The 25700-nt window shown below is 37.0% G+C and overlaps 1 protein-coding gene and 1 pseudogene across 1 annotated transcript in view; both read right to left on the bottom strand.

The window, feature by feature from the left end:
• DNAH12 (dynein axonemal heavy chain 12) overlaps positions 1 to 25700 on the bottom strand; it is a 169278-nt gene that overhangs the window by 125545 nt on the left and 18033 nt on the right. Inside the window, exons 5-17 of the mRNA XM_069560621.1 lie at positions 24273 to 24462; positions 23588 to 23660; positions 22819 to 22977; positions 22419 to 22614; positions 20670 to 20858; positions 18839 to 18995; positions 17652 to 17743; positions 10658 to 10836; positions 7251 to 7386; positions 4879 to 5004; positions 3327 to 3461; positions 2560 to 2753; positions 1596 to 1839 (exon numbers count right to left, since the gene is read on the bottom strand). Coding sequence (XP_069416722.1) covers positions 1596 to 1839; positions 2560 to 2753; positions 3327 to 3461; positions 4879 to 5004; positions 7251 to 7386; positions 10658 to 10836; positions 17652 to 17743; positions 18839 to 18995; positions 20670 to 20858; positions 22419 to 22614; positions 22819 to 22977; positions 23588 to 23660; positions 24273 to 24462 — 2070 coding nt within the window. The remainder of the gene's footprint in view (positions 1 to 1595; positions 1840 to 2559; positions 2754 to 3326; positions 3462 to 4878; positions 5005 to 7250; positions 7387 to 10657; positions 10837 to 17651; positions 17744 to 18838; positions 18996 to 20669; positions 20859 to 22418; positions 22615 to 22818; positions 22978 to 23587; positions 23661 to 24272; positions 24463 to 25700) is intronic.
• Positions 12158 to 13838, bottom strand: LOC138424173 (tyrosine--tRNA ligase, cytoplasmic pseudogene; annotated as a pseudogene).

Genomic DNA, 25700 nt, shown 5'->3' with positions numbered 1-25700 from the left:
TAAAATTAATACAAAACCCAAATATTCCTATATCTATTTTGAAAAAATAAAACTGCTTTCAAAATCCTTCCCATAAAGTTCCAAGTCAATGGTATCACTGGCAAATGTTTCTCTAAAATATTTTTAAAAGAAATAATAACAATTTCATTCAAATCTCTTTTGGAAAATAGAGATAGAATTTCCTGCTTGTTTCAAAAAGTCAACATAATCCTGATAACAAAACTTGACAAAGATATTACAAGAAAATTAAGACCAATATCTCTCCTGAATATAATCTCAAATATCCTCAATAAAATATTAACATACAAAGTCTAGTCTTCCTAGTCCTGTTTCCAGAACTATTTATATCCTGTAAATCAGTAAGAAAAAGACCAACTATTAAAAAATGGACAACGATAAGACCAAATAGTTGACAAGCAAAGAAATACAAAATATTCTTAAATATATTAATTTATGCTTAACACTTTATGTAATAAGAAAAATGAAATTCTACTAGTAGATTACCAAAAACCCAAGTATGATGACACTATGTTTTCAAGGTTGGTGTAAGTATATATTGGTAAAACACATACAGAAGATAATTCAACTATAGACTTGAACCTGAAATTTACTCTTTGGCAATTTACCTTGCAGTTCTCACTTCATACTTAGAAATTTTTATACCAATATATAATATTTATAGGTATAAAAAATAATGAAAAAACTCTATATATAGCAAGAAAAGATCTCTAAGATAAATTAACCAAAACAATGGGGGAAATAATACATACAGCATGTTAATTTTATGTAAAAAGATAGGAGATTTAGAAAATATACTCATATCGTTATATGTGTTAAAAAAAACTCTTAAGTATACAAAAGAAAGTAATAACATAGCAAGGAGAAGTTCAGGTGTATCTTTTTTATATTTGTAAGCCATGTGTATTTACTAAATATTAAAAATAATTTAAAGCAGTTTAAAAGTTTTTTCAGGCAGCTCACAGAATCTCTGAGAGTGCTAGACATGGACTGGAACCATGCTGAAAATCCCATGACAGTTTGCACTCGGAGCATGCTGACAGTGGAAGCGTGGCTCTACCAGCCGTATGAACCACGGCCACCACTGCCTTGGGAGGTTGGATGCATTATTTACTGCCGCAAAAACTGTTACTATCCTCTCTTTAAAGATGAGGTGAGTGACACATGAGAGAGGCTAACTATCTTACACAAGGGGCATATTGCCATTACTAAGCACAGACGTGTGATATAAACCTAGGTAGTATGACTTCAAAGCTTTCTCAGGTAACTGGGACTCTGTGCTGCTGCTCACAGTATAGGCCGACCTGTTTACTCAGTAATTTTTTTATCCTCCTCATATCAGTGTACCTGGTCATTAAAGTCTTTTCTATTTGTCAAGCATGTTCTAGCATGTTCTGTGAAGGGACTGATTACGATGACTTCCTCAGGACAGAATAAAGCATGAATTAAGAAATAGATCCTAAATTTTCTGGATTCAGCTTTGGTTTTGCTTTCCAGTTTTTCCATTTCTCTTCATTAGCACTTGCTGCAAACAGTTCCAGCAGGGCTTTCTAAAATGCCATTAAATGTGTTCATACCTTAAAAACTTTTATCTGCTCCATTACTGTAGTGCACATAGTAATGGTAGGATTCTCTTTTGGTTCCTCTTCAAGTTTCTCTTCTTCCAGAGATCGTCTTTTTGCTGCTTTTCTTTTTTCTTGTAATTCCTTCTTTTGCTTTGTTTGGAAAAATTTCAGAGTCTTAAAAATTTCCCGGGAAAATTCCTCTACATCAGTTTCCATGGCTTCCCCATTAAGGTCCAAAAACCCTCCATCCATCCACCTGAAAGAAAAAATAATATTAAACTCAGAGACTTTTGGTGTGTTAAGAGGCCTTAGGCTAGGTCCTTCATCTTGTGTTTTGTTTTTTTTTTTAATATAAATTTATTGATTTTAATTAGAGGCTAATTACTTTACAATATTGTATTGGTTTTGCCATACACCAACATGAATCCACCACGGGTATTCACGTGTTCCCCATCCTGAACCCCCCTCCCACCTCCCTCCCCGTACCATCCCTCTGGGTCATCTCAGTGCACCAGCCCCAAGCATCCTGAGCAAGAGCAGGTAACTGTTTTTCTCAGTCACACAGAGCTGATGACAGAGATAATACTAAATCCACCACATAAGCTATGCTGCATGTGCTAAAATATGAATCAGATTGTTAATGGACAATTAATGGTACCCAAATAAAATGCTGTTTTGACTCCATACTTCTAATTTTTGGTGTTAAGCATGAGTCAAATCAACTAACTGCATTAAAAATGGAATCAAATCTGGAAAACCCAAATGAGACTTAATTAGATATTATATTAATAAGGTTAGGTGGTACCCTAGCAACATTTGACGCTTCTCCTATATGATATTTGGTTTTTCTATCAAATGGACTGGTAAGTCCTACTTTTAAACACTTAGCCAACAACAACAGCAATAAAAATCAATGTATGTTTTATAAATCTTTTTATATCTTTGCTGAACTGTTTATTACATTACCAGAAATTACCGTTTTTCTGTTCGTTGCCACTTCAAAACTAAATTAAAAAACTTCTGATAGGGCTCAATGTTAACTTTTAATTTATCCAGTTCAGGATATTTTGTCAGTTCCCATTTGAAAAGTTCCTCTTCTTTATTAATAAACTGAACTGCTTCTTCAGATTCCTGAATACGTTTTTGTAGTTGTCTTACATCTGTCACATACTGAAAGCAAAGCATTTTTCATTTCAAGAAATACTCAAGTAATGTTATAAAAATAAGATTAAACAATACTTCATAGGCTATGTCCTTGTGTGTATATATATATATATATAGCAGCTTTATATATCAACTGCACAGCAATATTATGACAGAAAGCAAAAAATGGCTATGTCTACTTAACAAAAAGAAAACTAACCCACAAAAAAGATTACATAATTAGCAGCAGTTCCAGGCCCCTTTTTGCCTTAGTAAGCACATGCTTTTCTATATTATACAAACATGCCTGCTAGCGTGCTAAGTTGCCTCAGTCATGTTTCACTCTTAGCGACTCTGTGGACTGTATCCTGCCAGGCTCCTCTGTCCATGAGATTCTCCAGACAGGTGGACTGGAGTGGGTTGACATGCCCTCCTGCAGAGGATCTTCCCGACCCAGGGATCAAACCCACATCTCTTATGTCTCCTGCATTGGCCAGGCAGGTTCTTTATTTACCATTGGGGCCACCTGGGAAACCCTATACAAACATGTCCTATACTTATCTACCAGCCTGCCACAGCTACTGTCTATATTTATCAGACCTGTTGCATGCGGTCCAATTCTGCAAATTCTGCAAATTCTTCCATGCGCCGTGATTCCTTTTCTACTTCCAAAATCAGTTTCTCTCTCTTTGCTATTAGTTCATTTTCTTTTCTATGTTTAGCATTCTCAATGAGCTTTAAAAGAAAACAATTTCATCATGTTAATTATTTTGCCACAAAACAAAGAATGATCATATGAGAAATATAAATGCTTTGTACAGTAACAAAAAACATCAGCAATGTAAAAGTAAAACATTGTACAAAAAACATTGACAGATATGAAAGGAAAAGAATAATAAATTACACAGAAAAAATTTTCTGTATCTCCCAAGTGACCATAATAATTTTTAAGTAGATATTTTAACTATTTAACAGATTCTGGGAAAATAATAAAACCTACCATATATTGAGCATTTCTTATGTCGAGAATTATTAAACACTTTACCTACATTACCACAAGTATTATATCCTCATTTCAGAGATGAAGAAATTTAAGCATATAGAGATTAAGAGGCAAGTCCAATGTCACAAGATCATGAAAGCCAAAATCTGGATTAGAACTCTGGATTATCTGGCTGAAGTCAATGCTTTTCATTACTATACTATCTCACTTCCCAATTTAGGAAAAGCTAGCTTAAATTAGGACTTTTACAAAATTTGAACTATATTCAGTATTAATATAAAATCCTGAATCTGCAACTTCCTCCTGGGAAAGTTACTTAACTTCTCTGAGACACATTTTTCTCAGCTATGAAATGGGGGAAATAAGAGCACCTGGGATTTTTGTCAGTATTAAATGATTTAATAAATGGAGAGTACTGAGTACAGTGCTTATGATTGTTATTCTTTTAGTAATTTCCTTTTTTAAAATTTATTTATTTTGGCTGTGTTGGGTCCTCACTGTGGCTCGAGGGATCTTCACTGGGGCATGCAAACTTCTTAGTTGTAGCTTGAGAACTCTTAGTTATGGCCAGGAATCAAACCGCAGTCCCCTGCGTTGGGAGCATGGAGCCTAGCCACTGGATGACCAGGAATCCCCCTATTATTAATTTGATAACAGTTCTAACTTTTTAATGTCAGTTCCACTTTTTAAAACCTTGTGGGTTAAGCCTGTCTTAAGCCTGCGGGGCCATAAATGTTTCTAATCCCAAACTCATACCGACACATGAAGTTACTTTTTAAAAGTAGATGGCAAGGGGCTCCCTGCACAGTGGACAGGAATCTACCTGCCAGGAGATGTGGGTTTGATCCCCAGTCTGGGAAGATTCTGCAGGCCTCAGAGCAACTAATCCTGTGCCACAACTACTGAAGCCTGTGAGCTCTACAGACTGCTCCACAACAAGAGAAGCCACCCAAGGAGAAGCTACCGCAACTAGAAAGTAGCCCCCACGCTCTGCAACTAGAGAAAGCCCACGTGCAGCCAAAAACAAATTTAAAAAATATAGCAGTGTGTAACGTCAAAAAAACATAGATGGCAAGTATATATGAAAATTAAATGAACATTGAACTTAAAATACAGAATACAAAAATACATAAGGAAAAATGTATTTACCTCATCATTTTCATCAAAGATGGGATTAATTTTCCAAGGCCACATAAGGACAGCTGAATTTAAAGCTAAGTCTTCTGCAGGAAATAGAAATACATCTAAAAAGTAACTCATCCGGCGTTTGGATTCCTATAGAAGAAAATCCAGATATGTTAAACCATGTAGAAAATCTAAGTCAGTGAAAGTGAAAGCCACTCAGTCATGTCCAACTCATTGCAACCCCATGGACAGTCCGTAAAATTCTCCAGGCCAGAATACTGGAGTGGGTAGCCATTCCCTTCTCCAGGGGATCTTCCCAACCCAGGGATGGAACCTAGGTCTCCCGCACTGCAGGTGGATTCTTTACCAGCTGAGCCACAAGGGAAGCCCTAAAGCATTATGAAAAAGAGAAACAACAATTTCTAATACTTTTTCAAATTTCAATCTGACTCAGATTATTAACTGATATTTCATATCACCCAAATCACATGGGTATTTCAATAACTATAGGATTATTTATCTGGCTTCATAGCACACAATTGAAGACTTTTATAGTAAAAGCATTTAGTTTGCTCCCTGGTGGCTCAGATGGTAAAGAATCTGCCTGCAATGCAGGAGATCCAGATTTGATCCCTGAATTGGGAAGATGCCCTGAAAAAGGGAATGGCAACCCACTCCAGTATTCTTGCCTAGAGAATACAATGGACAGAGGAGCTTGGCAAGCTACTGTTCATGGGGTCACAAAGAGTCGACACGAATGGAGGACTAACACACACAGAAACACATACCAAAATTAAAGTTTTTTAATAGTTTTCACTTGCAATTGACTTAAGATAAAAGTACTTGATTATCCATGTATACGGCTGAAAATGGTGATCAAATATGCGTTTTTTCAGTAACTCTTGTTTTTTTTTAAGGATTTTAGTTTTATTCTTATGTATTTAATTTTTTAATCCGTGGTGACAAAGATTTTAACATCTTTTATTTTGTTTTGCATCTTCAATAACAGTACCACTTCTTTTGCCTACCATTGAAGCTGAAAGTGAAGTCACTCAGTCGTGTCCGACTCTTTGCGACCCCATGGACTGTAGCCTACCAGGCTCCTCTGTCCATGGGATTTTCCAGGCATTAGTACTAGAGTGGATTGCCATTTCCTTCTCCAGGGGATCTTCCCCACCCAGGGATTGAACCCAGGTCTCCCGCATTGTAGAAAGACGCTTTACCGTCTGAGCCACCAGGGAAGTCCTACCATTAGTATATAGCAATTGTCCAGAAAGAGTTTAGGAGTGACTGGCAAAAAAAAATTTTTTTTAAACCAATAGATTTACTTGAATAAGACATTAAATATCTTTACTGCTTATAACTTGCATTGATCTATACGCAGTGCTATAATTTTTAAGAACTGAAATACAGATTCAAAGGCTCATTTAAGAGTTTTTGTTTGAGATACACATAGGATGTATATGTATATAATATACATAATGTTCAGAATGCATTATATATGTATTATATTGCACACAGAAATTAACCCAATAAAACCTGATTCATAGAACTAGCTGTATTAATAGATAGTAGGAGAAAATGCATAAGATCATACCAATAGATGCAAAAAATAAAATTCAACATCCAATCATAATAATGTTTTCAAATTAATTTTTATTGGAGTATGGCACCCCACTCTAGTACTCTTGCCTGGAAAATCCCATGGACTGAAGAGCCTGGAAGGCTGCAGTCCAGGGGGTCGCGAAGAATCGGACATGACTGAGAGACTTCACTTTCACTTTTCACTTTCATGCATTGGAAATGGCAACCCACTGCAGTGTTCTTGCCTAGAGAATCTCAGGGATGGCAGAGCCTGATAGGCTGCCATCTATGGTCGGACACAACTGAAGCGACTTAGCAGCATAGTTGATTTACAATGTTGTGTTAGTCTCCTGCGTACAGCAAGTCTGTATACCACTGGATCACCAGGGAGGCTCCCTGCATCTCATATTTTTAAACAAAAATTAGAGTATAATATAGGTGAATAGGTATATAACTTTGTGTTGGAGAAGGCATGAGCATATGTACCACTAAATGTAGAAACTATAAAATAAAATATTTTTTAAACCTTTGTTAAGGATGCACGTATGGAGGAACTAAAGGAAAAAAATGATTACTGTAGAAACCAGGTTGACACCTCTAAGAGGTGGAGAAAGGGAAGTAATTATGGTCAGAAAGTCATATGCAAAGGATTTCTAGGATGCTGGCTATATCCTATTTCTTCACCTGGGTGGTGGCAACATAGGTGTTCACTTTATAAGTTTGTTTAACCATATGTGTTATTCATTTCCAATATGTGTACCATATTTCACAATGAAAAAAAAATTTTATTATGTAAATTAAAAAATTCCTACCTTGATCCGTGAAACCAACTCCTGAATTCCTACAGTTCGGGCTTTTTCTACATAAGATATAAGCTCCATCATTTCCTCTGTTGTCTCAGGAACTTTTAATGCATGCTCTTTAATTGCTTCAAATTCACTGCAAATACTGACATAATACCTTGCTTTATTATAGGTACAGTAATTAATGCTATATTACGCTCAATTATGATTACTATAAAATAGGAACTGTGATCCTAAAAACAATCAGTTAGGTATCTTAAAATATTTAAATATAACAACTGACACAACTCAGGATACACCATAGATTTATAAAATCTATAAAATTAAGGCAACATTTTCAGTGTGAAATAGAGCATGCTTTGGATCGATCAGGCGGCTCTGTATCTAAATCCTGCCTCATCTGCTACTAGCTTTGAGTATTTATGTGAATTTCATAGGCTTAATTTCCATATTTGTAAAATGAAGTTATTAAATTCATCTTATGGGATTGTTGTAATACAATAATGAATAATTAATGCAAAAGAGCCCAGTGCATAGTACACTCTCAATTACTGGTAACTATAGTGTTAGTATAATCATCAGCTTAATTATTACTAGCAGCAGTAATGTCCCTTGTGAAACATGGCAACTGAAAAGATCAAATCTCTGCATACATTTTTAAAATCCATGATTCTTTCAGAAAGTCTATGTATGTATGAATCTATTAATAGAAACCCTATACCTATACCCATTATTTAACTAAGATATATTTCATAGAATTTTTTCCTTATGCTTTGCAGTATCAGGATTGTCATGCCATTGATAGAAATATCAGAAAAACTCCTTGCAAAAACAAAGTACAAAAGAGGTAAATTATTTTAAAAATAAATTTTAGTTTGTGCAGGTATTTCATTTACATTATGTAATTATACTTATTCATTTATTTAATAAATAATTGAATACCCACAGTGTGCTAAGCAACGTTCTAAGCATTGGAGATGTAACACCAAATAGATCAAGTCCCTATCATCATAAAGCTTACATTCAAGCTGATGAGAGAGACAAAACATACATAAATATACAACACAGTGTTAGGTAGTAAAAAGTTCTATGAAGAAAAAAAAAAGTAAAGGGATAAAGAATGATGGCGTATAGAGAAGGAACCAGAATTTTATATAAAGTGACCAGGAATGATCTCTCTAGAGAGGTGATAATTCAAAATGAGAGAAAGAAAAAAAAGAGTCTTACAAATATCAGGGGGAAAGCTTCCAAGGAAGAAAAATAACAAGGATAAAAGCCTGAGGTAGCAAAAAGCTTTGAATAGTTTAGGAATAGCAAGCAGAGCAGTGTCAATACCAAAAAGAGGAGATGAACAGAAATCAGATCACGTAGGGCTTGACAGCAATTTTCCTAAAGCTTTTTTGTGTGTGTGTGAATCATTTTTAAAGTCTTTATTGAATTTGTTACAATATTACTTCTGCTTTATGTTTTGGTTTTTTGGCCGTGAGGCATGTAGGATCTTAGCTCCCTCACGAAGAATCCAACCCACACCCCCTGCATGGGAAGGCAAATTCTTAACCATTGGATCACCAAGGGAGTTCGACGGTTGACTTTTGATTATCAATATTTTAAGAGTGGCTTCCCTGGTGGTCTAGTTGTTGGGAGTCCACCTGCCACTGCAGAGGACACGAGTTCGATCCCTGGTCCAGGAAGATCCCACATGCCAGGTGGCAACAAATACAGTGTGCCACAACCACCACGCCTGAGCTCTACAGCCTGTGCTCAGCAGCAAAAGAAGCCACCACAGCAGGAAGCCCGCTCACTGCAAAGAATAGTGCCCTCTTGCTGCAATTTAGAAAGCCTGTGCACAGCAACAAAGGCTCAGCACAGCCAAAAATAAATATTAATAAGTAAATCTTTTAAATTATTTAGAAAAATAGTTTTTTAGAAGGATATATTAATGTTGATAATGCAAAAAATAGGCAGATGATTCTACTGTGGGTGCTTTCTTCTTTCTAGAGCAGAATCTGAGTCCCTTTGGAGCAACAATATAATTAAAAGAAAAGGAGGTGGAAGTTCCATGGCAGTCCAGTGGCTAGGACTGTGTGCTTCCACTGCAGGAGGCACGGGCTCAATCCCTGGTCGGCGAACTAAGATCCCCCAGGCTCTGCGGCACAGCCAAAAACAAAACAAAACAGAAAAGGAAAGAGGGCAAACAAGATTAGTGCGAGCAAGTTTGCCCAAGCAGATACTAAACCAAACTGTGAAGTAAGAAAATTGCTCTTTATTATTAATTTATTTAATAAATTATGCTTAACACAGTGGTACACATTTCCTTTTAAAGAAAACTATCTATTTGTTTATTTGGCTACAGCAGGTCTTAGTCGTGGCATGTGGGATCTTTCATTTGTGGCATGTGGGATCTAGTACCCTGACCACAGATGGAACCTGGGCCCCCTGCATTGGGAATAGAGAGTCTTAGCAACGGGACCACCAGGGAAGTTTCCATTTCCTTCTTTTGATGTTATCTAATTCGCATAAGGAACTTAGGAAGAAACCAAAGCATGAACGAGGCAGAGGAAAATGGACAACTTTTCAACTGCTCTTCTGCCATGAGTTTATAATAAGACAGTTACTTGTTGAAAGTAGTAGAATTTTCCAGAAAAATGACCAATATTACAAAAGTAAATACCAAAAAGTCGTGTCAAACATAAATCATTTTTAAAATTAACTGTGGTATTGTCATTGCTATTACTCAATGGGATTGTTAGAAAGGAAGTGTCTAGTACTTTATCATCTTCAACATCATTGTGTAATATAATTTTGTATAAAATATGGCTAACCAACACTTAACTTTCTGACAGTCATATTTTTTTATTGACTTGAAAATATTTATTGATGTGATAGCTCCCTTTCTTGGGTACCTATTCTCTGCCAAGCATGGTGCTAAATCCTTTACAAATGTTATCTGTGATCTAACATCAGTTCTGCAAGGCAAGGTATTATTTTTCATAACTAGCACAGCAGGAAATTGAGGCTCAGGGAAATTAAGTAACTTGCCTAGAGTCATAGAACTACTTCATGGTAGAGCCAGGATTCAAATCCAGGTCTCTCTGATTTCAAAGCACATAATTTTCTCACATTGCTTCTGGGAAAATAAACAGCTAACATTTCTTGAGTACCATGTTCTAGGCACTGTGCTAAGTGTTTTATATAAATATTAGTTTTAATCCTTATTGAAGCTGGAGAAAAAACACTGTAAGCACTTATATTTTAATCTTATATTTTTAAACAAGAATTGCTATTAGCAAACTATCTGGTTGGCCAAAAATTCATTTGGGTTTTCCTGTAAGAAGGCCAGTGGAATTTTTTTTTTTGGGACACCCCAATATCTCTTTTACTCTAAAATTCTGAGTTTGGCAACTGATTCTACTTACCTTTCATTTTCTTTCCTATGTTTTGAAGCTATATCATTTAGCAACATGTTTGCAAAGGCTCTTGCTTTGTTTGTTAGGCCTGTCTTCAAATCTTCACAATCCAAACGCACCATAGGGAAATGAACCCACTGAGGCAAAAGCATTATTTCTGAAGCAAGATTGAAAAATTTTCCTATAAACTTTAAAAAAGGATTTAAAACAAAAATGGTTAGATTTTCAAATTCATCTGTGATTTGACAGTACAGTATTATGGTAAAATTATTAATTATATACTATAAGTATAAATCCATTTATTTTTGCTAAGGAATTAAATTTCTTTCCATTGTTGCACCAAATTTCCCCCCCTGTCCTTTCATTAAGGAATTTACCAATTTAACAGTAAATATCCAATACAATGCCATTTATAGCATCAAAAATATCTGGACATGTCACAAGGTGAAATTCCCCTCAGTAACTATTAAAAAGAATATGATCAAAGCCACCTATGGGGAGGGAGGTGGGAGGGGGGTTCATGTTTGGGAACGCATGTAAGAATTAAAGATTTTAAAATTAAAAAAAAAAAGAATATGATCAAAGCCACATATCTCTCAGTTTAAAAGCAAATCTTTATCATGTGACAATTTGTGTAGCTCACTAATACTTGGTTGGGCCATTGAAAATTCTAGTTCAATCTTCAGGAAAATAAATAAAAGAAACTTTTTGGTATTGGTCAAAATAATCCAGGAGAGAAACATTATGCCCTGCTGTTACCAAAGTTCCAAGTTATTGCAATTTATACAAATTCTTAATACCTAGACACACTGGGGTAATTTTTTTTTCTTGTTCAAATATTTTATTTGAATTTATGACAGCGACATTTAGTGGTTCTGAGATGGCTTATGGAGAAGTACCCCACCCTCCCCGAAGAAAAAACCAGTCTGTGCCATCCAACACCACACAGCTGGTTGAGGGAGTATCCCCACCTAGCATGATCAAAGGACATTCCAGGAGCCCTGGGGCAGGTCCTACCCCCCAGCACCAAGCCTCAGAGTTGGCATGCTGGGGGAAAGCTGCCAGCCACTTGGTAGACCACTAGGTTCTCTGTTTTCCCTTCCCTCCCCTTTTCAAATCCCACAGTTTCCTGTTGGGGAGAGGCTGTAATTAGCCTGGTTCAGGCACCAGATCCCAGCCAGAGACATGGCTGCCATGACAACTCTAGGAAAACTGGAAACCAATATTCTTCCAATTGGAAGGGTTATGGCATAGACTTTTTCTGAGTTACGTTACATTGAAGCCAGATTTGTCAGGTCAGCTGCCAAGGGAAGAAGGTAGGGCTGGACTCCCCTTCACTCCCCAGGTCAGCCTCTCCCTGCAGCCAGACAGGGTGCTCCTGGATCCTAGGGAGGCTGAGCTGCCCCTCACCCAGTCTGTGCCTGAAAGAGTCCTGAATGTCCTGCTTCAGTGTCCTGGGAGATGGATAAGCAGGTGACGGACGTAGCAAATTAAGGAGAGAGCAGATGACTAAGGATGGTGAGAAAAGGGAGGAAGACGCCAGGTTGGCTAGCTGATGTTCCCCCCTTTCAGCGATTTACAGGAGACGGACCCCAGCTAGGTCATGAAGTTGGTTTGCTTCCACTGTGCAATGCACTCATCAGAAATTTTAAAGTCAGCCTGCAATTTCTCAAAGACTTTCTTCTTGGGCTTCAGCTCCTCGTCTGGTTGGCCCTTCTCATAGCCCTTCACAAACACTCGCTCACCAGGAGCAGAGCCTGCAGGAGGGTCTAGAGGCTCAACCTTGCGGTTTACCCCTTCTAAAGAAGCGCACAGGAGCATGCCTTGGGACTCAACTCCTCTCATCTTTTGGGGTTTCAGATAGCACAGCACCACCACCAGCCTGTCCTGCAGTTCCTCCTTGGGCACAAACTGCACCAGGCCGCTCACCACAGTCCGTGGCTCAGCTTCCCCCACATCAATCTTCTCCACATACAGGCTGTCTGCATCTGGGTGCTTGTCCACACTAATGACTTTCCCCACACGGATATCCAGCCGGGATGGGATGACCTCCTCTGGTTCTGAATTCTTGGCAGGGCCTTTGACAGCTGGCTTCTGCTTTGAGGGATCTGGGTAGGCAGCACTGGACAGTTTCTTCAGAGCAGGTATTGAAGAGAAGTATTGAACTTCTCCTGGATGGGATCCAGCAACTTGTTCAGGGCAACTTCAACAGAATTCTTTAGGTCTTCAGGGTGTACAACCTCATGAGCAAAGTCCTTTTCCAGGTCCAAGTAAGCTGTGTAAGTTTTGTTTCCACCCCATTTTTCATCTCAAAGGATCACAAACTCAGACTTGAGGGGAAAGAGGACATGTCTGATGAAGGCCAGAACGCCGGTGTTCTCCACATTCCCTGGCTCACAGAAGGCCTTCTTCAGTTTTTTCCTTACATCCTCTTTCCGATCAAGCAGATCAATCTTGGACTCCTCTTCTGAAGAGCTCATTTTGCTGCCAGTTAATCCTGGAACCATAGGATTCATCAGATGGATTTGTTTTGAGTAACCAAGTGCAGGGAGGTACTTCTCCGCAAAGGTGAAAATCTTTCTCTGATCAACGCCTCCAAACTGGGCATCCACTTTCAAATATTCTTCATCCAAGGCCTGCAGCCCCGGGTACAGCAAGCCACTCAGCAGAGGGTGCTCCACTTGCTTTACCACCTCAGCTCCGGCTTTCTTGGCATCGTGCTGTGTGACCACGGAAGAGAGGCGGTAGACATCCAGCGTGTACTCTTTGCTGAGCTGGTAATCAGTGCCTTTGATGAACTTGAGCTTCTCCAAGGGCACCCCAATGCTCTCCAGCATTGCCTTGATCACATTCTCATAATAGCTGGTTCGAAGTTCTAGAAGTTCCCACGGAGCCTTCATGTTATCCAGGTATGTGTGCAGGTCCACAAACAGAATTGTTACCTCACATCCTGCTTTCAGGAAGTCTGCGATCTTAGACATGGGCACAAAGTAAGCCACATGTGGCTTGCCTGTAGTTGCTGTCCCCCAGTAAACTTTAAGTTCCCGTTCTTTCAGTATCTCCTTCAGCTTCTCTTCCCCGAGAACCTCCTGCAGGTTCCGGGTGATAAGGTTTAGCTTCTCTTCAGGGCTCAGAGAATCCCCCATGGTTCTGTCGCTGCTGTCTCCAGCAGTTAGCCCGGCACCCGGGCCCCTTTCTCGGTTGCTCTAATTTTTTTTTATTTAAGCAAAGTAGTGTAGAAGAAAACCTGACACGTTATATTGTGACAAGCTTTATGGAAAGTGAAACATACCTGTCAACTTTGGGCAACTTTGACTTAATTTCACAATCCATCTTTAGTGTTGCCTCTTTACCTTCCTCCTCTTTTCCTTCCTCCTCACCTCACCTCCACCCCCCACCAAAATACCTCATATTCCTTTTATTCTTCACTAAGGAGACTTTTTCTTCATTTTCCTCGCTCTGAAGGCTACTTTATTTTTCTAGTCTCCCGTATTTAGATGAGTGTGCTTAAAATTTTCAGTGTTTAAGGGAACTGAAGGTATTAATTGGTTCAAAGGCTACACTGAGTAGTCTTGGTTCTTGGTTAAAAATATGCCAAATAGTCAGTTGAACTGATGGCACCAGAATAAGGAGAACAGATGGCCCTTTATCCTCAAGGGCCATCATCCATTTTTTCTGGGATGTGATTAACAGATATGGAAAATAAAAGGTCTGGATCAAAGAAAATATGACACGTTGAAAACAATGCAAATGTCTGAACAGACTTCAGTAACCTTTGCAGTAACATTAAACAGTCTAAAATACATAAAACTAGAATTCCAGAATTGAGGGAAGGAGACAAATTTTTTAAAATGAAGCAATAATGTGTGAATATTTTTCAAGGTTGATAAGAACTATACAGATCTAAGAATCTCAATCTTCTCAAGAGGAAACAATACAAAAGAAACAACAAAAAGCACTTCACAGTCAAATAGCTGAGAAGCATCAAAAAAGAGAAAATCTTAAAAGAAGTCATATTTTTAAAATCACAGAAAGAAACCCAGAGAAGACTTCCAACATGACAATGTGAGGAGTTCTGTGGACATGGTCCCCAGTGAAAGTGATGAATATTAAAGTGTGTTAGTTGCTCAGCTGTGTCCCACTCTTTGTAATCTCATGGACCGTAGCCCACCAGGCTCCTCTGTCCATGGAATTCTCCAGGCCAGAATACTGGAGTGGATTGCCATTCCCTTCTCCGGGGGATCTTCCTGACCCAGGGATCCAACCCAAGACTCTTGCATTGCAGGCAGATTCTTTTCGGTCTGAGTCACCAGGGAAGATCCTCTGGAGAAGGGAATGGCTACCCCTTCTAGTATTCTGGCCTGGAGAATTCCATGGACAGAGGAGCCTGGCGGGCTACAGTCCATGAGATTGCAAAGAGTCAGACGCAACTGAGTGACTAACACATTATTTTAAAAACAAGGATTTAATTTAAAATCACTTAAAATGGTCATAAGAGTACACAGAAAATAAACAAACATCTATTGGTGAAACTTTATGAAAATTTAGAAGGAAAAGTGAGAATCTGTGGTATTTAAACCTGGATTACTTCCTCCCACCCTGCTGCCAGCTCAGAATGTGGAAACTCCACTCCAGACAAGTGCAGTTAAGAACAGAGGGCTCCCTCACCACTCAGGTTTCAGTTGGATGGCTTAACTAGTTTTGTTAAAGCTAGGTTCTTGGTGAATGTAGTTGGAAGGTAGGAACTCCCTTGTACCACACAAATACCACTCATGGAAGGGAGGGTCGATCTTGGTCATGGTACCACTGAAAATACTGAGACACAATCACATTTACCCTCACCGGGAAGGTGGCAGCTCCATAGCAGAAAAGAGACAAGGCTAACCTCAGATTAGTACTCTCTACTCCACTGAGTCTGGGCTTCCCAGATGGCACTAGTGGTAAAGAACCTGCCTCCAGTACAGGAGACACAGGAAATGCGAGTTCAATTCCCTGGGTGGGGAAGATCTCCTGGAGAAGGAAATGGCAACCCACTCCAGTATTCTTGCCTGAAAAATCCCATGGACAGAGGAGCCTGGCAGACTACAGTCCACAGGGTCTCAAAGAGTCAGACATGACTGAAGTGACTTAGAATGCACACACTCCACTGAGTGTGCAACCTCTTCAGTGGGATTGTCACTGAGAGAAGCCTGTCACTATCCCCATTCCCAGCTCCAAGGCCTTGGCTCAGACATTTTGCCTGGAAGTGAAGGAAAAGCATGCCATAACACATATACCTCCTAATCTTTTCCCAAAGGAATTGACTTCCATTGCAACAGAACATGGAAAAATTCAAGCCTAACTGTGCCCTCAAAAACAGTGGAGGTTGTGGTAAGGAGCAACTGTGAGGAAGATTCAGTGATTTGGTGAAGATTCAGGCTAAATCATAGACCAGCTAGTTTGAGAGAAAGAGCCAGGGAAGGAGACTGTTGGTAGGATCCCTCCTGGGGTAGAATAACTATCGAACACTGACTCTGGCAACTGCTTTTTCAAGGGAGTCTGAATTTGATTACAGTAGAGCAACTTATACCTCTATGGAATTGTTGAAAACAATACAGCAATTAACCAGCAGTAAGTGAAGACTAACAGCCACGTATAGTCAGAGAAAGAGAGAAGAAAGACATTTGAAACCATGGCCTTTCCAGGATGACTTTCGGCATGCCCGACGCTGTGGCTCCCTGAGGAGCAGCACTTGGTACTTCGGAGGGTGTGGGGAGCAAAACAGACGTCACTAAAATAATCTGCCCAGTCTCTAAACAAATAAACAAGCTAAGAAAAATAGCAAACTGGAAGGGAGACCAGTGCCTGGATGTTGCTACAGTATATTACCTAAAATGTCCGGATTCCAACAGAAAATTATGGGACATACGAAGAAACAAGAAAGCAGGACCCATACACTGGTAAAACAAAACAAAATAAAAAAACACAGTCAGAGACTTCCCTAGCATTCCAGTGGTTAAGACCTGAGTTTCCAGTGTAGAGGCCATGAAAGATTCCCACAGGATGCTGGAAGATCCCGTGTGCCACAGCTAAGACCCAAAGCAGCCAAATAAATAAATAAAAATAAACATTTTTTAAAAGTATTAATGGAATTTTTCACAGAACTAGAACACAATTATTCTAAAATTTGTACAGAAACACAAAATACCTTAGATATTGTATTCCTAACTACCTGTTCTTCAGCTGTGCGTGTGCACTCAGCCACTCAGTTGTGTCCAGCTCTTTCCCAACCCATGAAATGTAGCCCCACCAGGCTCCTCTGTTCATTCCTCAGCCATGCGGGGTTTCTTCAACGTTCTCTGAACACCTCTAAATACTTTTGGCCCTGTCTTATGTTACATTTCCTCTCTTCTTCACCTATAAACATCTATTTCAAAGCCCAGCCCACTTTTCACTTCTTCATCAACTTACCGATGCAAAAGTAGCCATTCCTTCTTCTGAGCTTCCATGCCACTTTGTCCCTATCTCCATTCTAGTACTAACTTCAAAATATTACAGTTGGGCTTCCCTGATAGTGTAGTTAGTAAAGAATCCTCCTGCAATTTAGGAGACCCCAGTTCGATTACTGGATCGGGGAGATCCCCTGGAGAAGGGATAGGCTACCCACTGTATAGTCCATGGGTGGCAAAGAGTCGGACACGACTAATCAGCTTTCACTTTCACAGTTGTTATTTCTATGTCTGGTTTCCATGTCCAATATAACCTCTTGAGGATAATGCTTATATATTATTTATTTTTGTATAACCAAAATATTGCTATGTGTCTGAATGTGATGAAAAGTTATTTTTGTTGAATCAATGAATGAGCTAAATGAATAAGGGAATTATTAGATGAACATATGAGTTTACTAGAATGATGTTTTGAATTAGAAATTCTATTAACTCAGACCAATGCATTTATTTTTTAGAATAAAAAAATCTTAATTTTAAAAATAAATTCAAAAAAGCATTAATAAAAAACATACCTTTGTGTATTCATCAAAAGTATGATCCTGCGCCTGAAAAGTCTCTATCAGCTTAACAGCAGTCCCATCAATGAGCCAACTGTACTTTTCAACTGAAAATTAATAATCTAATTTAAATCTCAATTACACTCTTTTAAAAAGATAAAGTGCTTTTTATATAGTCATAGACTAGAGCAGCCTATTTAATTAAATAGTATTAATAGACTAATAACCTACATTAACAGGAATAGATATAATTACATAAAATAAACCTAACAAGCAAACCAGATTAAAAGTAGACTTTTAAAATAAAAATAATAGTTTATATAAAATAACTTAGAGGTACAGATAAAGCTTCCTTGGTGACTCAGACAATAAAAATCTACCTGTAATACGGGAGACCTGGGTTCAATCCTTGGGTTGGGAAGGTCCCTTGGAGAAGGGAATAACTACCTATTCCAGTATTCTTGCCTGGAGAATTCCATAGACAAAGAAGCCTGAGCCTGGTGGGCTACAGTCCATGGGGTCACAAAGAGTCATACACAACTGTGTGACTAACATTTTTAACACTACTCTGAACTAATGTTTTTAAGGGCTTCCCAGATGGTGCAGTAGTTAAGAATCTGCCTGCCAATACAGGAGATGTGGGTTCAATCCCTGGGTCAGGAAGATCCCCTGGAGTATAAAAAGGCAACCCACTTCATTTTCCTTGCCTGGAGAATTCCATGGACAGAGGAGCCTGGAGAGCTACAGTTCATGGGGCTGCAAAGAGTCAGACACGACCGAGTGACTAACACTTTCACAGATAAGCCAGTTAATAAAAGGTTTTGGTTAATAGAATGTCAAATAACAACTATTTATCCTGACCCCATAACATACTTGAAGAGATGATTAGCTGAAATTGTTAGAAATTACCTTGCTTTTGCCCTTGATTTAACTTTCTGCTTATATCAGCATCCTTTCTCTCTACATTTTGACTTTATGACCCTGCTCCAGTTAATATTCACCCTTTGGACTGAATAACAGAATTCAGGTTTCTTGGGTTTGATCCATGACTCTGTCAGAAGCCATGCCTATGCTCACTTCCTGCTCTCTCTGGTCTTTCATAACAGATCCAGACCACCAAATATCTGACAAAATTCTAGTAAAAATAAAATGGCATTTTTTTATCACAAAAAAAAGAGATATAATATCTGTGTCATATATACCATATGTTGCATAATGTTTTCTTGCGCCTTCTAAGTTATGATGTATTGCTACCTTCAGCGTATCAAGAGCCCACTGTAACACGTGTTCAGGAAGTTCTGTGTCAAGATTCACAGGTGTTGAAGTTCCTGATAGCCAAGAGGGTACTGTTTGGACATTCTAACAGATATAAAAATGACAATTCATGAAATAAATATCTGTACTGTTGATCTATATGCAGATCTTATATTATACTTAAATTCATTTCAGGTTTCAATGGTCCAGGAAAAAAATAACTTGATGCAAAATAATGATTTAAAATATAAAACCTTAGTTGGCTTAGTTTTTTATCATTCAACAAATATCTATAAGGAATTATAATGTTGAGTGATTATATTAGAAAGCTCTAGAAAGAACACACATCACTTCGATCTTGTCCTTAAGTTCACAACTCAGTAGGGAACATGAAACACATAAAATATCCATTTGTAAATATATATATTTTCATAACTACAACATAAAAATTAATATATATTAATTCATAACCACAATAAAAGTTCTAAAAAGAAAAATGTCATCTCAAGCCAGGAAACTTTCTCAAAGAGAAACCACTTTTAACTTACAAAAATTTGGAGGATGAAAAGAAAACAATAAGTTATGTACATATACATTTTATAGAGCTTATATTCAACTAAAAATTTTTTAAAAGAGCCATATGACATCACCTTTATGGCAGAAAGCAAAGAAGAACTAAAGAGCCTCTTGATGAAAGTGAAAGAGGAGAGTGAAAAAGCTGGCTTAAAACTCAATATTCAAAAAACTAAGATCATGGCATCTGGTCCCATCACTTCATGGCAAATAGATGGGGAAACAATAGAAACAGTGACAGACTTTACTGTTTTGGGCTCCAAAATCACTGCAGATGGTGAATGCAGCCATGAAATTAAAAGACACTTGCTCCTTGGAAGAAAAGCTATGACCAACTTAGACAGCATTTAAAAGAAGAGACCTTAGTTAGCCAACAAAGGTCCATCTAGTCAAAGTTATGGTTTTTCCAGTAGTCACACATGAATTTAAGAGTTAGACTGTAAAGAAAGCTGAGCACTGAAGAATTGATGCTTTTGAACTGAGGTGTTGAAGAAGACTCTTGAGAGTCCCTTGGACTGCAAGCAGATCCAGCCAGTCACTTTTAAAGGAAATCAGTCCTGAATATTCATTGGAAGCACTGACGCTGAAGCTGAAGCTCCAATACTTTGGCCACCTGATGCGAAGAACTAACTCATTGGAAAAGAGCCTGATGCTGGGTAAGATTGAAGGCAGGAGGAGAAGGGGATGATAAAGGATGAGATGGTTGGATGGCATCACTGACTCGATGGACCTGAGTTTGAGCAAGCTTTGGGAGTTGGTGATGGACAGGGAAGTCTGGTGTGCTGCAGTCCACCAGGTTGCAAAAAGTTGGACACGACTGACAACTGAACTGAACTGAAAGAAATCTGATGAGTAGAGTCACAGATGTAGAAAAAAAGCTTTTGGCTACTAGAGGGTAAGGGGGTGCAGGGATAAATTGAGAGGTTGGGATTGACATATACACACTAATACATATATGTATGTATATGTGTACATTTATATATAATAGATAAATAATGAGGACCTCTGTATAGCACAGGGAACTCTACTCAGTACTCTGTAATGATACACATGAAGAAAGAATCTTTAAAAAAAAAAGTGGATATATGTATATGTATAACTGATTCATTTTGCTGTACATTTGAAACTAACGACATTGTAAATCAACTATACTTCTATAAAAATTTTTTAAAAAAAGAAACCCAGTGAATAAGGATAAAGACTTACCTGCAGAGCTTCAGCTATTCGCTCAACCAAACCAAAGACAACATCTTCCAAATCTTGAAAAGTAGGATAAAATTCCATTTTATCATCATCAAAGGTCAATTCCATCTTAAATATGGGCAGCCTTCGTTGATCTTCTGGGTCAAAGAGTTTTACAAATCCTTCTACGGTTCTCTTTAAGAGATCTTTTAGCTGCATGATACCGTAAGTTATTACTACTTTAGAAAGTAACAAACCTTTAACTAAAAGTTTAAATCAGTGAGCTATTGCCTATAATTAATTCAGTTTACCAATCCATTTAGTCCTGAAAATTATCTTCATTCAGCACAGTATGTTCTTAATACAGTCTAAAATAGAACAATATATGCAAACTTTAATTTTTCTATAGAATATCAACATTCTTAAAATGGCAACTTAGAATCTTCCACATTCTTTAGTAATTTTGTCCCTGGTACAGAAATAGTTCCAGAAGACCCAACAGCATGGTAAAGACTGAGGGGTGGAGAGGCCTAAAGCCCAGTTTGGGGGTGTCATCAGGTGACAGGCTTCCCTTGTGGCTCAGCTAGTAGAGAATCTGTCTGCAATGCAGGAGACCTGGGTTCCATCCCTGGGTTGGGAAGATACCCTGCAGAAGGGAAAAGCTACCCATTCCAATATTCTGGCCTGGAGAATTCCATGTACTGTATAGTCCATGGGGTCACAAAGAATCAGACATGACTGAGCAACTTTCACTTTTCATTTTTACTTTCGTGAGGTGATATGTATTTGGGGCAAGTGAGAGTGATGTACTAAAGCTAGCTCCTACAATTACAAGAGCTAATTGTTAAACATTCAAAAATTCTGTGAGCTAGATACTAAACTCTTGGATGCCTGAAAATCACCATGGTAGGAATATTTATACCATGGAAATTGGAAAACACTACAAATCAGGATTTTTTCTCCTGGAGCATCAGATTTCCAGCATACTGTTACTTGAGAGTGAAGCCACTGGAACTTAGAAATGTGCACTGTAAGTTACTAAAGGATGAGTAATACTTTCTTATATATAACCAATTATTAGAAATGTAAACAAAGTAGACAAACATAGATTTAAATAACCTTCACAACATTTTTCATCTCTTAACTTCTTATCATATAATCATAGTCCTCTTAAGAGGATAAAGGTAAAAATGAAATCATGTATATTCATTACAGCATTACATATCAGATTCATATATATATATGTATACACATATATATTACCTTTAAAAAGGCAAAATTTATGGAATCTTTGGAGATCTTTACAAAAAGGAAAACTTTTTATTCAAAACTATTTTTCTACGGTTATATTTTTACAATAGTAAAAATTCAAGGAGCCAATAAAATAATTGTATAAAATTCATATCCTCTGTCATTTAAAAATGATCAATAACATTTCAAATCAAGATTTTACTAAGAACAAAATGATAATCAATTAACCTAGAATTTCATAACTTCAAAAATACATTCTCTAGGATAGTCCTTTTATTAATAAAGCTATAGATAATTAGCTTATAGCCTTTCAGCATGAGTCCAGTAATCACCCATAATATTGACACGTAATTCTAGAGTTACCTCTCATTTTACACTGCTTCCAGAAATGAAGTATTGTTCAGTTAAACTAGTAGAAGTCTCTCTTACTTTATTTCAAAATAATTATATAGCATTATACCTCATAAAATGCTAAATTAACTTTATTAACATTATCATTTAAAATATACAAAATCTATTTACCTGATTTGACATAAGTGTGGAAACACAGTTATAAAACGCATCCAGTTTCTCAGGTTTGATGCCTTCTAGTGCCTCCTTCTTGGTAAAGAGATTTATAACCTTTGGATACCAAGTGTTCATTATCTTCTCTTCTGCCTTTCTAACTTGTATTGATAAATCATTTCTTAGTGAGTCACAATCAATTGGGCCTTTACCTCTATTTATGAGAAAAAAAAAGATTTAAAGCAAACAAACTGTTTATGATACACAATGAGTGAAGCAAGTAAGACAAGCTAAAAATTTTTTAATGTAAAAACTCCTAAATATTTATCAGTTATAAAAATTATACAGTCAAAAATATAAAGACTCAAGCAGAAGACATTCAAATTTTAAATGTTAATTAATAAATATGGGATTTTACCTAATTCCAGTTAAGTCTAGCAAAACCGTATTGGCAAATGTTGTATAGCCAAGGTCCAGTAACATTTTCATGGTTGGATGAACAATGTGCAAATTAGCTAATATTTGGTTTCTTGTCTGCAGATAGTTAGAATGCCAAGGCTTAGAATAATCCAGGCCTCTGGAAAAGCAAAACACTGCATAAAACAGGATTCAAATGACACATTCTAAACTTTAGTAAGTAATATTTATGGCATAGAATTAGTATCAAAGTGAGAAGACTGGGGATTGAGAAGAGAGAAATGTGGTCAGCAATGGGAAACTTAGTAGATAGGCATGTAACAAAAATACATCAAGATCTTGAGAGTTCATTATCTTCAGAGAGAATAGAGAGATCATTGGTGCGTAAGGAAGGCTGATGGGCCATGCATGAGTTCCTTAACTTCCACTGTACTCTGGCTCAGTCACCCTACATAAACAAACCTGGTCCTCAGGATTAGGGAGAAGAGATGGAGAAATCTCTCTGGCATACTCCAAAGCTTACTTACGAAAGACCAAGTTGAGTTATACATCTATAAAGGTTCTCATAAGTGTATAATCAACAACTAGGTAAGTCCAATGTAGAGGATACATTTAGGGGAGGAAAAAAAAACAGTATTACAATTCTTTTACATGTTTTGAAAACACTTTTGAGCTTCATAATTTTAGCCTTGAATGTAAGATCGATCAGTTTATTTTCAGTCTGTTATCAAAACCTAGATGCAGTACTGTTTTTTAAAAGATTTACTCACACAGGGGATTCAGGTAAAGGGCCACCTTCATCTTCAAGCCAATTAATATCAGGTCTCACCAGAACACTTCTCACTAAAAAAAAAAAGAAAAACAGTATTTTATAAATAGATAAATACTTCTTGAAAATCTTCGCAAGACCTACTGAAATCAAAGTTTCAACTTTTGAAAATGAGTAGTATAGTTTAATATACATCAAAATTAGTATAAGGAAAAAGTCTCTTTTTTGAAACAAAATTAAGCTTTTGGTACGATTTTGGCCCTACTTTGAAAGTGAATTTAAATACAGTAAAGCTTTAATAAGTCCTCAACTATTTTCATCATACCTACCAAGGTCACTGGCATAATAACTTAAAAAATTAATCCAATTAAGATTTTCAAAGGTTATTTCTCTAATAAATCTCCCCAGACACACTAATACTTTCTTACAATCCTATAAGTAGCATAACTACAACCATAAAGACAAAGTAAAAAGTTAAAAAACTATTAGTTAATAGGCACATTAAAAATCACAAAAGTGCCCTTAAAAACAGTGCCCATGAATTACAAAGATTTTATTATAGGCTCAAAATTAAAACTCTAAAAATACATTCATCTAAACATATAATGTTTATTATTCATATTTCTGCTTTTGATTGGGATAGGCAGGGGAACAAGTAAGCTTGGTGTGTGTTAAATGCTACTTACCCAAATATCTCTTCATGCTTTTCTCAAAATCATGTGACACCTCGTTTATGAGACTTTGAACAAGTTCTTCTCGTTCCTTCCCTTCCTTCAAAGACTCAGGTACCAACATTAACATGTGATCCAGCCATTCCTGCTGAATAGGTACTATCGGACTACTCTCTACACATTGCTTCAAATACATATAGTTGAACTGAGAATATAATAAGAAAAAATAAATATTCTAAATGGTGTACCCTTTCAATGATATATGTGCAAATGCAGCACTTTGGAATAAAAATATTATGAAAAATAACATGCTTTTAGAATAAAAATATTTTACCCCAAAGTACAACCTACAAAGAAACTATTTTATATATTTACTTATGATGAGTTCTCTCCAAACTAATGTTTTTAGTATACTCTTCACTTTTCAAGGCAAAACAAAGATCCTTTGCTAACTTAACTATTCCTTCATTTAACAAATATTCATTAATTCAACAAATATAAAGGTATTGTTCCAAATGCTCAGGATATAGTAGTAAACAAAGCCCCAATCTCTTGAAGATAATATTCTGGTACAATAGCATCATAATATAATTTCATAAATTCTCCCATAACAAAGAGTAGTCTGACAAAAATAGACATAAACAAATGGAAAGATAGTAGCTGAGATTGGTAGAGATGTTTTAATATCACAAAAATTTTAATTTGTTCCCCAATTTAATGCAATACCAATAAAAGTATCTACACACATTTTTAAGGAACTGGACAAGTTGAGTCTAAAGTTCAAGTAGAAAAATAAACATGTGAGAAAAGCCAAGAAATCCCTGAGAAAGAAAATTTACAAAGAAGAAGTTGTCTTAGGAGACATTAAAACGTACTATAAAGTCTCCCTAATGAGAATAGTGTGATATAGGTACATGAATAGACCACTGGAAAAAAAAGAAAAAGAAAGTCCAGAAATAGATACCACACATAGGAAAATGTAGCATATAATAAATGTAGCACCCTAAACCACTGAAGCAAAGATGATTTTAATACATATTTTTGGAACAACTGGTCAGCCATTTGGAAAAAGATTAATTTAACAGATATCTTCCAACATACAGAAGAATAACTTCCACATAGGTTAAGAAATAACTGAAATAATAAAACTATACAAGGCCTAGAAAAAATTGATAAAATTCTTCTACATTTGAGTGTAGGGGAAAACTCCATAACTATGATTCAAATTCCAGGTATAGAAAAGAAAAAATAATTAACAAATTCTGACTGCATAAAATTAAAATGCTTTCATGGCAAAAACCCATCATAATAAAAGAGGTCAAAAGATAGCTGACAATCTGGGAGAAAATATCTCTCAAATAAAATGGAAAGAATGCTTAAAAATTTAGGAGATGAGTAAAACTTGAGGAGATTATGCTAAATGAAATAAGCCAATGACAAAAA

The sequence above is a fragment of the Ovis canadensis genome, chromosome 19 (assembly GCF_042477335.2).
Source record: "Ovis canadensis isolate MfBH-ARS-UI-01 breed Bighorn chromosome 19, ARS-UI_OviCan_v2, whole genome shotgun sequence".
NCBI classification, from domain to species: domain Eukaryota; kingdom Metazoa; phylum Chordata; class Mammalia; order Artiodactyla; family Bovidae; genus Ovis; species Ovis canadensis.
Note: the sequence above shows the minus strand (reverse complement) of the source record. Positions and strands in the feature narration are given on the sequence as shown.